Raw genomic sequence first — 15691 nt, 5'->3', positions numbered from 1 at the left:
TTTTAATATTCATTGTACCTTCAATTCCAGGCTGTTTGCAGAAATTCATTTCAGAATATAAGAAAGCCTGATATCACCAAGGTAGAGCTTTTAAAAGATGTTCAGAACAAAAAAGATCTTATCATTCGGTTAGTAGCTCATGATATTGATCAAGAAAATTCAGCAAGTACCAAGGAAGAGGAACTAATGTCTGAAGATGAAGTTGTTTTAAAAGAGATTGTACAAGAAGAATGCTTAAGAGAACAATTTGAAGACCAAGTGAAAGAAGCCATGAAGCCAGTAGAAAGCAAAGTTGTTTCTCCCAAGCCAACACAAAGCACAAACAGCCTGAAAAAATTTTTGTCTCTAAGCAAATGTTGTCAGCCCACATCCAGTGCAAATATTGAAAGTACTGAAGCAACCTCAAATCATATGATAGACCCCAAAGAGAGAAAAGTTAAAAGAGCTATTGCTGAGCTTGACATGGCCACGTGTTCAACAACCATGACTGAAACAGGCTCTTGGGAGAAAAAGCCACAGAGTAAGGTGAATGAGAAACATAGATGTCAGTGACAGATAACTATGGAAAAAGTAGAGATCTTCAGAAAATCTGTCCAAGAATGTAACTTAATTAGCCAGAAAAGAATATTAAAATGGTTCCAGTCTCCTCCTGAGCCTGGTAATATTTACAGTATAAAAGAAATTATTAACAGATGAAACCATAAAACTTAATGGAGGGAAAGCAGATAATGAAAAGAGACCTAGATTAGTTAGAAGCCCAAGGAGAACATAAAATAGAAACCATTGAAAAAAAAATGCAAGCTAATTATTTAAATCTATTATTTAATAAATTTCAGTCCCTTTGTATTTTGACTGGTAAATATCCATTGGACATTTTGTGTAAAGAAAACTTATATAGGTAGGATAGAACTAGAGAGTGGGTCAGTGTAGGAAGAAGAAAAAAAGATTCATACAAATTTAGATTGTCTGGGTCTGAATCCTGACTCTCACTTAATAGCTATGTGACCTTTGGGCAAGCTACATAGCCAACTTTTTTCTTAAAAGTTACTTATCCAACATGCCCAAAATTAACAGGCTAATCAAAATATTTTAAATATCACCCTTACTATCAGCCCATAAGCTCCACTATCATCATGGGGTATAGCTCTTGCCCCTAGTATCATGCCCCTCAAATGATGGTCTGGATTTCAGTGATCTTTGGGGTTTGTCCCTTTCCAAAAACTGGTACCAAAACATGTTTTTGGAAAGTGTATATGATTTAGGATTTCCTGGTGAGACAATTCTATTGATTATCCAGTTGAAATGATTCTTGGGTATATACAAAAGCTGAGGTGAACAAGAGAAAAAGAACAGAGATACAACTCTGTTCAATTCAGAAGCTTAACAGGTAAATTATCTTAATGCAAATTCTGATCTATTTGTTGGGAAGCTGTGTGTAATTTCATGACCAGATGCAGTCTTCAGAATAGTTTTCTTGAGCCTCATAGTCAGAAATGCTGGCTTTATAGATAGTTAAAGAAATGTTATAGCATAACATTTACAAAACTCAAAATGGAGGGGCACCTGGGTGGCTCAGTGGGTTAAGCAGCTGCTTTCAACTCAGGTCATGATCTCAGAGTCCTGGAATCAAGCCCCATGTTGGGCTCTCTGATCAGCAAGGAGCCTGATTCTCCCTCTCTCTCTCTGCCCCTCCACCTGCTTTTGCTCTCTCTCCCTCTCAAATAAATAAATAAAATCTTAAAAAAAAAACTCAAAATGGATTATATGAACAATAATCCCAATAATAGTGGCTTTTTTGAGATTTGAAGAAATACCACAATAAAGATATTCTCATAAAAAATATGGCCAGGAAATCACACATGAGTTCCCAACAGATAAAGTACATGTTAAGATGGTTGACCTCAAAAACTTCTGAATTGACCAGAGTTATGTCTCTGTTCTTTTTCTTTTTGAACTCAGTAGGATAGGATTTAAAATATTTGTAAAAGGCAGAAATTGAAAGCTATATTCTTCAAATACTGTTTAAATTTACATTTAAAGTCTATTCAAACTCCAATATCATAATATAGATCATCAGCACTGAGCCATTTCCAAAAAACAAAACAAAAAAATGTAATGGAAAGAGACCTTTTAATTAGAATTAAGGGGTTCATTCATCTTGTAAGTAATCTTTAGAATTTTTTTTTCATTATAGTGTAGATTAGAGTGCAAAACATGCCAATAAGGTGAGAAAGTACATGTCAAACATGTAATACGTATTTTTTACTTTTCCAGAAAGAAAAATGGAATCCTAGTACTGAACCAACACATTACTTCATACATAGAATCATGAGTTCATCTTCATACAACCAAGAAGATCTGATTTCATCTGCCAGGTATATGAAATTAAAGCAGTATAAAAATAGAAATCTGAGATGAAAATAATATTTATGGGAAGAATGGGGTCCCTGGTAAAACTATGGCTGGGCAAATATTCAGCCTTGGACGTTCCCCCACTGCTTCTTATTCTTCCCTCCTATACCTTCCCACTGTGGAGACTTCCTGAGGCCTTCCCCCTTTCTACCTGATCCCTGATTTCTAGTTACCTGTTTTCTACATCTTTTCTAGTATAGCAGTGTCTTGGATCAAGAATTTGCTAGTGTATTTTGGTTTGGGCTTTGGGTTTTTAACCTGGGAGATAGGCACAATGATATCTGCACTTATCAGCCCAAAGGGTTCCTAATCAACTCTCTTCAGTAGCTAAATGTTCTAGTGTATATAACTGCCTGCAAGAAGAATTCAAAGATGAAAGGGGGCATTGTTAGGTAGAGCATTCAGAGATGAAGTCTGGAAAACAATGGAGCTTGATATGGGCCTCTAAGTATAAAAAGAGCATTTATATGAGAAGATAATTCAGGTTTGGACAACTATAGGAGCAAACTCTGGAGTATGTGGCATTACAGAGGACAGAGAGAGTAAAGTATACTATACACTTGAAATCTAATAACTATATCTAGAAGAGTTAAAACTTGTTTAAAATTGTTCTTAAGTTTATGAATATTCTTATATTCATAACCCAGAAGAGGTAACATTTTCAATTATAGGAGAAAGAATGGGTATAAGGAGGAAAATCTGCCTGGTTACATTTCTTTCCACACAGCATGAAGGAATTGTTTCTTTTTGACACTGACACTGACATTATTTTGGGGACACCCATCATTGTTTCTCTTTCCTGCATAATGGTTATTTTAAAATACATTATTGATGCAAGCACCTCTCTCTTGTTTATATCAATGATGAAGACAGAGGGCATAGATAACATCAAATAAAAGTCAGTTTAGAGCAAAATGGCAGACCAGAAAACTACAGGCCCTTGTTTCCTCAGGAAAACAAACAAACAAAAAAGAAAACTACAAACTGATAAAATAACTTTATATGAGCTCTGAAAAATAGCCAAATATTTGCAATAATCAGGTGAATGAATAATCAAGGTAAAGCCACATTCAAAATGCTAGGAAATTCCAGATTTTTGCTTGCCTTTGCACAATCCCCTCTGCAACATGACAAGACACAGTTGGAAAGAAATGGCCCAATTCCCAGTTCCCTCCTTTGGGATTGAAAAAACAGATTGGAACTTGTTTGCATTGTTCTGCTAACTGTGTGCTGCCTGAGGGAATTTTTCTGTCTCACCTAAATAGATTGAGACAGTGGCATAGTTTGGAACTATGCCTGGAAATCACAGAAGGCAACTGATGGGTGCCACAGTGCATGAAGATCCCAGAGGACTACAAGATGCACCTGAAAGCAAGAGATTACTGGCAAAAGAATACAATGAATATTGAAGGTCCTGAAAATAAGCATGATGGGAAGCATTCTTGGGAAATAAAACATTGAAAAGAAGATCTGACAAAAGGGAGTCCTTGAAGTTCAGTTGGGAAGATGGCAGAAGGAGGACCCTAAGCTCACTTTGTCCCCAGATACAACTAGATAACATCCATGCCAGTGTATATAACCCAGGAAATGACCTGAAGACTGGTACAAGAAACTCCACAACTAAAGGCAAAGAAGAGGGCACATCAAAAAAGGTAGGAAGGGTAAAAATATGGTCTGGGAGCAAAATGGACAATGGCCTTCCACAGTAGGAAGGGAGCTAGTGGCATAGAGAAGGGCAGAAAACAGATTTTCACCCTGGGAAACTCACAAATAAGGAGGATGAATCTCCATAATATTTGTCTTTGAAAGTAAGAGGGGCTGAATTTCATGAGTTCTTAAAACCAGCAGGACTTGTTATTTTAAAAATCAGCAGGCTTGGCTGTGGTAGAGCCCAGAGGTGTTAGGAAGTGGAGTCCCTGCCCTTAAAAAGACAGCATGACAGAGCGCCTGGGTGGCTCTGTTGGTTAAGTGACTGCCTTTGGCTCAGGTCATGATCCTGGAGTCCCGGGATCGAGTCCCACATCGGGCTCCCTGCTCAGCGGGGGGTCTGCTTCTCCCTCTGACCCTCTTCCCTCTCATGCTCTCTGTCTCTCATTATCTCTCTCTCAAATAAATAAATAAATAAATAAAATCTTTAAAAAAAAAAAGACAGCATGACAAATAACCCATGCAGATACAGGATAGAACCAGCAGTTTGAAAAATGCAGGGGACAGACAGGAGGGAGAGTGATCTGCTCATGTCAGAGTGCAGCCCAGAGAGACAGGGATCATGGGGAGGTCCATCCAGGAACAAAGGAGCTGGTAGGTGCCATTTCCCTCCCCTGCCCCCCAGCATAAAAAATGGCCACCTGTGGGACCCATGCAGTACCAACACTCCCCCCCCAACACACACACACACACACACACACACACACACACACACACACACACACACACTTCAGCAGATCCACCCTTCTCAGTAATGCTTACCTCAGTCCTGGTACGGCAGTCCCCTTCCCAGAAGACCAGTTCAAACCCTGTCAATACCACATCACCTGACCCCCGAGTATTTTGCAGGACCTCAGTGCCAGCAGCAGTGGGGGCAGGTCTCATTTTGCAAGCAGACCACTGCACACCTTGCTGTCCACAATAGGAAAATACAGACTCTGCAAACAATTGGACTAAAGAAAAAAGAGACTAGGACTCAACAGCAGAGCATACACAACACACATAAGAGATACTCCCTGAAGTGCCAGGCCCTGGCGAACAGGAAATACTGTGCTGCAAGGCACTACAGGACATCTTCTTCATAAGTCTGTTATCATTAAGAGCAAGTGAGTAGCTAACTTTCCTAACACATAGAAACAAACACAGAAAGTCACACAAAATGAGGCGACAGATAAACATCTCCCAAATGAAAGAACAGGACCAAACCATAGCAAGAGACCAAAGCAAAATGAAAACAAATAATATGCCTGATAGAGAATTTAAAGTAATGGTCATAAAGATACTCACTGGACTGCAGAAAACTGTGGGGGTGGGTGGGAACACCTGGGTGGCTCATTCATTTGGGCATTTGACTCTTGATTTCAGCTCAGGTCGATCTCAGGGTCATGAAACCAAGCTCTGTGTCAGGCTCCATGCTCAGTGTGGAGTCTGCTTAAGATTCTTTCTCTCCTTCTGCTTAGCCCCTTCTCTTGCTCTCTCCAAAAAAAAAAAAAAAAAGAGTGGAGGACATCAGTGAGATCTTGAATACAGGTATAGAAAAGAACCAATCAGAGATCAAGAACACAATAAATTAAGTCAAAAATACACGTGATGGAATAAATAGCAGGCTAGATGAAACAGAGGAACAAATTAATGACCTAGAAGACAGAGTAATGGAAAGTAATCAAGCTGACAAAAAGAGAGGAAAAAATATGCAAATTGAGAATAGTCTTAGGGAACACAGTGACTCCATCAAGCGTAATAACATCCACATTATAGGGATCTCAGAAGAAGAAGAGAGAGATAAGGGAGCAGAAAATTTCTTTGAAGAAATGATAGCTGAAAACTTCCCTAATTTGGGGAAAGAAACAGATATCCAGATCCAAGAATCACAGAGATTCCCTCAAAAATACAAACCAAGGAGGTCCACACCAAGACACATACTAATTAAAGTGACAAAAGTTGTGATAAAATATTTTAAAAGCAGGAAGAGGAAAGAAGACAGTTACATACAAGGGAAGCCCCACCCCATAAGGCTATCAGTGGATTTTTCAGCAGAAACTTTCAAGCCAGAAGAAAATGGCATGAAATACCCAAAATGCTGAAAGGGAAATATGTGCAGCCAAGAATACTCTATCCAGCAAGGCTATCATTCAGAATAGAAGGAGAGAAAAAGAGTTTCTCAGACAAACAAAAACTAAAGGAAGTCATGACTTCTAAACCAGCCCTATAAGAAATATTAAAAAGGACTCTTTGAGTGGAAAGGAAGACCCTAAATGAGAGTAGGAAAAGTAAAAACACAAAAGCAGTAACAATAAATATTTCTGTAAAAATCAGTCAAGGGATTCATAAAAAAAAAGTATGTAAAATATAACACCATATACCTAAAACATGGGAAGGAGAAGAGTAAAAAATGGATTTAAACTTAAGAAATGATCAACTTAGTATACACTGCTCTATATATAAGATGTTATATGCAAACCTAATGGTAACCATAAATCAAAAACCAGTAATAGACAGGAAAAAAAGAAAGAGAAAGGAATCCAAGTATATCACTAAAGAAAGCCAACAAACCATGAAAGAGAGCAAAAGAAGAAAGGTTCAGAGAAAATATTTTTTTTTCAAGATTTTATTTATTTATTTGACAGAGAGAGAGCTCAAGCAGGGGGAGCAGCAGGGAGAGGGAGAGAGAGAAGCAGGCTCCCCACTGAGCAGAGAGCCCAAGGTTGGGCTCAATCCCAGGACCCTGGGATCATGACCTGAGTTGAAGTCAGAAGCTTAACTGACTGAGCCACCCAGGCACCCCAGGATCAGAGAAAATCTATAGAAACAACCACAAAACAAGTAAAATAGTGGTAATACATATTTATCAATAATTACTTTGAATATAACTGGACTAAATGCTCTAACCAAAAGACACAGGGTGTCAGAATGGATTAAAAAACCCATCTATATGCTGTCTACAAGAGACTCAAGACAAAAACACACATGCAGATTGAAAGTGAGCAGATAGAGAAACATTTATCATGCAAATAGATGAAAAAATAAAAGCTGGGGCAGCAATACTTACATCTGACAAAGAAGCCTTTAAAACAAAGACTGTAACAAGAGACAAAGAAGGACACTATATAATTATAAAGGGGACAATCCACCAAGAGGATATAACAATTGTAAATATTTATGCATTCAACATGGAAGCACCCAAATACATATAACAAACATAAAAGAAAAATTTTGTTAAGAACATAAAAGAAATACTTGACAGTAATACAATAATAGTAAGGGACTTTAATACCCCACTTATATTGATGGACAGATAGATCATCCAAACAAAAAATCAACAAGGAAACAATGGCTTTGAATAACACACTGGACCAAATGGATTTAACAGACATATTCAGAACATTCCATCCTAAAACAGCAAAATATACATTCTTTTCAAGTGCACACGGAACATTTTCCAGAACAGATCACACATTAGGCCACAAAACAAGCCTCAACAAATTAAAAAAAAAAAATTGAAGTAATACCATGCATCTTTTCTGATAACACTATGAAACTAGAAATCAATCCCAAGAAAAAAATCTAGAAAGACCACAAACACATGAAGGTTAAATAATATGCTATTAAACAATGAATGGATCAACCAAGAAGTCAAAGAAGAAATAAAAAATTACATGGGAAACAAATGAAAATGAAAACACAATGGTCCAAAAGCTTTGAGATGCAGCAAAAGTTGTTCTAAGAGAGAAGTTTGTAGCAACACAGGCCTACCTTAAGAAATAAGGAAAATCTCAAATAAACAACCTAACTTTATACCTAAAGGAGTTGGAAAAAGAGGAATAAACAAAATCTAAACCCAGGAGCACAGTAGAAGAAAGGGAATAAAATTTAGAGCAGAAATAAATGATATAGAAACTAAAAAAAAAAAAAGAACAAATCAAATGAAATCAAGAGCTTGTTCTTTGAAAGATCAACAAAATTAATAAACCTCTAGCAAGGAAAAAAAATAAGAGAGAGAGAGGACCCAAAGAAACAAAATTAATAATGAAAGAGGAGAAATAACCAACACTACAGAAATATAAACGATTGTAACAAAATATTATGGAAACATATGCCAACAAATTGGACAACTTAAAAGAAATGGATAAATTCCTAGAAACATTAACCTACCAAAACTAAAGCAGGAAGAAATAGAAAAATTTGAACAGACCAATTGCCAGCAATGAAATTGAATTGTAATTTTAAAAAAATAAATAAAAATAAAAACCCAAAAACAGAAGTCCAAGGGCGCCTGGATGGCTCAGTTGGTTAAGCGACTGCCTTCGGCTCAGGTCATGATCCTGGAGTCCCAGGATCGAGTCCCGCATCGGGCTCCCTGCTCAGCAGGGAGTCTGCTACTCCCTCTGCCCCTCCCCTCTCTCATGTGCTCTCTCTCTCTCTCTCTCATTCTCTCTCTCAAATAAATAAAATCTTAAAAAAAAAAAAAAAAAAACAGAAGTCCAAGACCAGGCAGCTTCACAGGCAAATTCTAATAAGCATTTAAAGAAGAGTTAGTATCTGTTCTTCTCAAACTGTTTCAAAAAAATACAAGAAGAAGGAAAAATTCTCAATTCATTCTATGAGGCCAATATAACCTGATACTAAAACCAGATAGACACCACACACACACACACACACACACACACACAACTGCGGGCAGATATCTCTCATGAATATATATGCAAAAATATTCAACAAAATACAAGCAAACCAAATCCCATAATATATTTAAAACATCATACACCATGGCTAAGTGGGATTTATTATGAGGATGGAAGTGTGGTTTAACATTCACAAAATAATCAACGTGATATGTCACATCAATAAGGGAAAAGATAAGAACCATGTAATCATTTCAATGGATGCAGACAAAGCATTTGACAAAGTACAACATACATTCATGATAAAAACCCTCTGCAAAGTAGGTCTAGAGGGAACATATCTCAGCATAATAAAGACCTTATATGAAAAACCCAAAGTCAAGATCATACTCAATGGGGAAAAACTGAGGGCTTTCCCCTAAGGTCAGGAACAACACAAGGATTTCCACTCCCATCGCTTTTACTCCTAGCCATAGCAATTAGACAAGAAAAAGAAATAAGAGGTATCCAAAATTGGTAAGAAAGAAGTAAAACTCTCATTGTTTGCAGATGACATGATAATATATATATATAGAAAGCCCTCAAGGCTCCACCAAAAAACTAATAAAACTGATAAATGAATTCAGTAAAGTCGCAGGATACAAAAGCCAATGTACAGAAATATGTTGCATTCCTAAACACTAATAATGAAACAGCAGAAAATGAAATTAAGAAAACTTTCTCATTTATAATTGCCTCAAAAACAATACTATATCTAGGAATAAATTTACCCAAATGGTGAAAGACCTGTACTCTGAAAACTATGATACACTGATGAATGAAATTCCAAAATAATGCAAAGAAATGGAAAAACATTTTATGATTGTGGGCTGAAAGAACAAATGTTAAAATATCTATACTACCCAAAGCAATTTACAAATTCAAGGCAATCCCTATCAAACTACCAACAGCATTTTTTTCAAAAGAACTAGAACAAACAATCCTAAAATTTGTATGGAACCACAAAAGACCTCATATAGCCAAAGCAATACTGAAAATGGAAAGAAAAAAAAACTGGAGATATCACAATTCCAAATTCCAAGTTCTATTACAAAGTGGTGGTAATTAATATAGTATGTTGCTGGCATAAAAATACACACATACATCAATGAAATAGAGCAGAAAACCCAAAAATAAACCCACAATTATACAATCAACTTACCTTTGACAAAGGAGGAATGAATATGCAATGGGAAAAAGACAGTGTCTTCAACAAATGGTGCTGGGGAAACTGGACAGCAATATGCAAAAAGAGAAAAAGAAAAGGAAGGAAGGAAGGAAGGAAGGGAGGAAGGAAGAGAAAAAAAAGAAAGAAAAAAAGAAAAAGAGAAGGAAAGAAAGAAAGAAAGAAGGAAAGAAACTAGACCACTTTTTTCACCATACACAAAAATAAACTCAAAATGGATTAAAGACCTAAATATGAGACCTGAAACCACAAAAATCCTTGAAGAGAGCACAGGCAGTAGCCATAGCAACATGTTTCTAGATATATCTCCTGAGGCAAGAGAAATAAAAGCAAAAATAAACTATTGGGACTTCATCAAAATAAAAGGTTTCTGCATAGCCATGGAAAGAATCAACATGGGAGAAGATATTTGCAAATGACATATCTGATAAAGGGTTTGTATCCAAAATATATAAAGAACTGATACAACTCAACACCCAAAAAACAAAAATTCGATTAAAAATGGGCAGAAGACATGAACAGATATTCTCCAAAGAAAACATACAGATGGCCAACAGTCACATGAAAAGATGTTCAACATTACTCATCATCAGGGAAATGAAAATCAAAACCTCAATGAGAATATCACCTCACAGCTATCAGAATGGCTAAAATCAAAAAACAAGTGTTAGCGAGGATGTGGAAAAAAAGGAACTTTCTTGCACTGTTGGTGGAAATGCAAATTGGTGCAGCCATTGTGGAAAACTTTTTGTAGTTAATCAAAAAATTAAAATAAAACTACAATCTAGGAATTGAACTACTGGGTATTTACCTAAAAAATACAAAAACACTAATTCAAAGGAATACATGCACCCCTGTTTACTGCAGCATTATTTACAATCGCCAAACCGTGAAGCACACCAAGTGTCCATCAATAAATGGATGGATAAAAAAGAGGTGAGATTATATATATAAAACACAATGGAATATTATTCAGTCATAAAAAATGAATGAAATCTTGCCATTTGTAGTAAAATGAACAGGGGCACCTGGCTGCATCAATCATTAGAGCATGCAATTCTTGATCTCAGGTTCATGAGTTTGAGCCCATGTTGGTCCCAGAGCTTACTTTAAAAAAAAAGAAAAGGAAAAGAAAGACTCATGCAATAATATTAGGAGAGCTAGAGAGTATAATGCTAAGTGAAATAGCCAGAAAAAGACAAATGTTGTATTAACTCACTTATATCTGGAATTTAAGAAACAAATGACCAAAGGGGGGAAAAAAGAGAGAGACAAACCAAGAAATAGACTCTTAACTATAGAGCACAAAAAGTGATGGTTATCAGATGGGAGGTGGGTGCAGGAATGGGGGAAATATGGGATGGGGATTAAAGAGTAAAGAGTACACTTATCATGATGAAATAAAATAAAATAAAATGATTTTTTAAAATAAGCAAAAAAACAACCAACAAACAAAAAACAAACCCAGAACAGACAAATTGAAAAAAGAAAGCACATACATAGGCCAAGAAGAATGTATGCTGAGAAAAGACCTAAGACCTTAAGGCTCTGCCTCAGGCTATTCCCAAGATTGAGTCCTGTTAATTAGTGAAAGGCTTCCACACCAATCTCCCAAAACTGGGAGAGGTAGCTGTTTCTTCAAATGCCTAAATTTCAACATAAGTTCATTATACAGGCAAAGAAACATGGAAATAGGGCCCATTAAAAGAAACCGAATAAATTTCCAGAAATGGTCATGAAGAAGCACACAACTGGACATATACAACAGACTTTAAATAACTATCTTAAATATGTTCAAAAGCTATAGGAAAACACAGACAAAGAACTAAAGAAAATCAGGGGGAAAGTCTATGAGAAACATAAGAATAAAAACAAAGAAATATAAATTATAAAAAAGAACCAGACAGAAATTCTGGAGCTGAAAAATATAACTGAACTGAAAAATTCACTAGATGGGTTTAAGAGCAGACTCAGGCAGAAGAGAACCAGAACACAGGTTGTTTGAAATTATTGAATCTGAGGAGTATAAACAAGATAAACTTAAAAAAAAAATGAACAGAGCTTGAGGAACGTATGGGATACCATCAAACATATCAATATAGGCACCATGGGACTTCCAAAAGAAAGAAAGAAAGGGGGTGGGGAGATTATTTGAGGAAATGATAATTTAAAACCTCCCCAAATTTGAAAAATGTCATGAATATACAAATACAATAAGCTTAATGAACTCCAAGTAGCATAAATACACAGAGACCACACCAAGACAGATTCAAATCAAAGTGTCAAAAGACAAAAATAAAAAGGGAATCTTGAAAGCAACAAGAGAAAAATGACAGTCATGGCCACAAGAAATCCCCATAGAACATTCAGGGAAATTTTCAGAAGAAAGCTTGTAGGCCAGAAGGCAGTGGATGATATATTTAAAGGGCTAAAAGAAAGAAAACTATCAAATGAGAACTCTAACTAGCAAAAATACCCTTCATAAATGAAAGAGAAATAAAGACATTCTAAGATTAAAAGAAAAAAAAACAACTGAGGACTTTTATTACCATCAGACATGGTCTAGAAGAAATCCTAGAAGAAGTCCTTCAAGTTGAAACTAAAAGATGCTAAACAATGACTCAAAGCCATATAAAAATAAAAAGTTCTCTAGTAAAGGTAAATACATGGACAAATATATAAAAACCCAGTATTATAATTTTGGTTAATAACTGTACTTCTTATTTTCTACAGGATTTAAAAGACAAATGTATAAGAAAAAAATTATATACCTATGCTGACAGGTATAAAATATATAAAGAAATAATTTGGGATATCAATAGCATGAAAGGAATGGGGATTAATCTATCAAGGAGTAGTTTTGTATGCAATTGAAGTTAAGTTGGCGTCAATTCAAGACAGAATGTCATCATTTTAGGATGTTATATATAATTCCTGTGTTAACAACAACAAAAAAATGTATAGAATATTCCTAAAATAAAATGCAAAGGGAACCAATCAACTATGTATCTGCCAAATATCAACTAACACAAAGGAAAACGGCAGTGAAGGAAATGAGGTATAAAAACATTATAAGATATACAGAAATAAACTAACAAAATGGCAAAAATAGTGCTTCCTTATCAATAATTTAGTATAAATGGACTAAACACTCCAATTAAAAAACAGATTAATAGAAGGTATTTAATAAAACAGGATCCAACTATAAACAGTCCCCAACTTATAATGGTGCAACTTATGATATTTTACTTTCTGACAGTGCAAAAGTAATACCCATTCAGTGAACCATACTTTGAATTTTGAATTTTTACCTTTTCCTGGGATAACAATACACTGTGCAATACTCTCTTGTGATGCTGGGCAGGAGCAGTAAGCCACAGCTCCAGTCATCCATACAAGCATAACGGTAAACAACCAATATGTGAACAGCCATTCTGTACACATATAACCATTCAGCTTTTCACTTTCAGTAAATATTCAATAAATTACAAGAAATATTTACACTCTATTATAGAATAAGCTTTGTATTAGATGATTTTTCACAACTGTACACTAATGTGTTTTGAGCACGTTTAAGGTAGGCTAGACTAATCTATGGTGTTCAGTAATTTAAGTGTATTAAATGCATTTTTATTATGATATTTTCAACTTATAATGGGTTTACCAGGATGTAAACCCATTATAAGTCAAAGATCTGTATATATTGTCTTTAAGAGACTCACTTTAGATATAAGGACACACATAGGTTGAAAGTGGAAGGATAGGAAAAGATATCCTATGCAAACAGAAAGCAAAAGAGAGTAGGGTTAGACATACTAATATCAAGCAGATAGACTCTAAGGGAAAATAAGAGACAAAGAACATTATTATAATGACATTCATTCATTCATTCATTCATTCACCAAGAAGACATAATAATTAAAAACACATACGAAACAAACTTGAAAGCTCCAAACTATATCAAGCAAACACTGATGAGACTGAAAAGAGAAACAGCTCTAGCTCTCCAATAGAAATAGAGGTCTTCAATAAACTACTTTCAGTAGTAGATAGAACAACCAGACAGAATATCTGGAAGACTTAAATACGATAGATCAATTGGAACTAACAAATCTATAGAGAATACTCCACCCAACAACAGCAGATTATTTCTCTCAAGTGTACACGGAATATTCTCCAGGATAGACCATATGTAGATCACAAAACAAGTGTTTGCAAATTCTAAAATATTAAAATAATACACAGCATCCTTTCCAATCACAATGTAATGAAATTAGAGTATGTGATACAACATATTTTCCAGAAGAAAAACTGAAAAAATTCATAGATATGTAAAAATTAAACAACATATTCTTAAACAGCCAATGGAATCACAGAGGAAATTAGAAAATATTGAGACAAATGAAAATGAAAATATACTAAAACTTATGAGATGCAGTGATAGTAGTAGTAAGAGGGAAATTTATAGCTGTAAATTCTTAATAAAGACTTATAACAACTTTATACCTTAAATAGCTAAGAGAAGAAAAACAAACTAAACTCAAAACTAGTATAAGGAGGGAATAGTAAAAAGCAGAGATAAACAAAATATAAAATAGAAAAATAATAGATGAAACCTAGAGTTGGTTCTTCAAAAAGACGAACAAAATTGACAAAATTATTGTAAGATTCCCTATGGAAAAAAGAGAAGACTCAAAAAATTAAAACTATAAATGAAAAAAAGGGACATTACAACAGATTTTACAGAAATAAAAAGGATTAGAATAAAGTACTATGGACAATTGTATGCCAAGAATTTGGATGACTCAGATGAAATGGATAAATTCCCAGAAATACATGACTACCAAAACTGAATCATGAAAAAATAGAAAATCAGAGCAGACTTTTATAACTAGTAAGGAGACTGAATCAGTAATCAAAAACCTAACAAAGAAAATCTCAGGACCAGATGGTTTCACTGGTGAATTCCAGCGGACATTTAAGGGAGAATTAACATCAACCCTCCTCAAACTCTTTCAAAAAAACTGGATAGGAGGGAATATCTCCAAACTCATGAGACCAGCATTACTTTGATACCAAAGCTAGAAAAAGGCAGTACAGGCAAATTACAGATTAATACCCCTGATGAATGTTGATGGAAAAATCTTCAGCAAATTACTGGCAAAAAGAATTCAACAGGTGGGATTTATCCCAGGAATACAAGGGAGGTTCAACATATAAAAAATGTAATATAACATATTAACAAGATGAAGAAAACACACATATTCTCATCTAAATTAATGCAGAAAAACCATTTAACAACACTCAACACCTTTCCAAAATTATAAAACTCAGCAAACTAGAAATAGAAATTACCTCAAAATTTAAAAAAAGCCATATATGGAAAACTTACAACTAATACTATACTCAGAGTGAAAGCCTGAAGGATTTTCCTCTAAGATCAGAAATAGTTGCCCACTATTACCACTTCTATTCAACATACTGGAAGTCTTAATCAGAGCAGTTAAACAAAAAATAAAAGGCATCTAAATTGTAAGATAAGAAGTACAATGACTTCTATTCACAGATAACATTATGTTATATGTAGAAAACCCTAAAGATTCCATACAAAAAAGAAACAAAAATTTTAGGATAAATGAATTCATTGAAGTTATTGGATAGAAAATCAACACAGAAAAATCAATTGCATTTCTATACACTGACAATGAAGAATCCAAAAAGGAAA

At 35.0% G+C, this 15691-nt stretch overlaps 1 protein-coding gene across 6 annotated transcripts in view; it reads left to right on the top strand.

Moving 5' to 3' along the window:
• Positions 1–15691, top strand: part of FSIP2 (fibrous sheath interacting protein 2) — a 103856-nt gene that overhangs the window by 74048 nt on the left and 14117 nt on the right. For 5 of the 6 annotated variants that reach the window (XR_012374989.1, XM_073881538.1, XM_073881533.1 and 2 more), the window contains 2 exons: positions 31–525; positions 2275–2375. Coding sequence is in view for 5 of the 6 variants with exons in the window: in XM_073881538.1 (XP_073737639.1) it covers positions 31–525; positions 2275–2375 (596 nt within the window). In the remaining variant the exon portion in view is untranslated. Of the gene's footprint in view, positions 1–30; positions 526–2274; positions 2376–3677; positions 4050–15691 lie in introns of those variants that run through there. The other variant, XM_073881549.1, reaches the window with a different exon arrangement.

The sequence above is a fragment of the Callorhinus ursinus genome, unplaced genomic scaffold, assembly GCF_003265705.2.
Source record: "Callorhinus ursinus isolate GAN/ISIS: 27379988/994484 unplaced genomic scaffold, GSC_fseal_2.0 scaffold2, whole genome shotgun sequence".
Lineage (NCBI taxonomy): Eukaryota > Metazoa > Chordata > Mammalia > Carnivora > Otariidae > Callorhinus > Callorhinus ursinus.
This window is presented reverse-complemented; position numbering and strand designations above follow the sequence as displayed.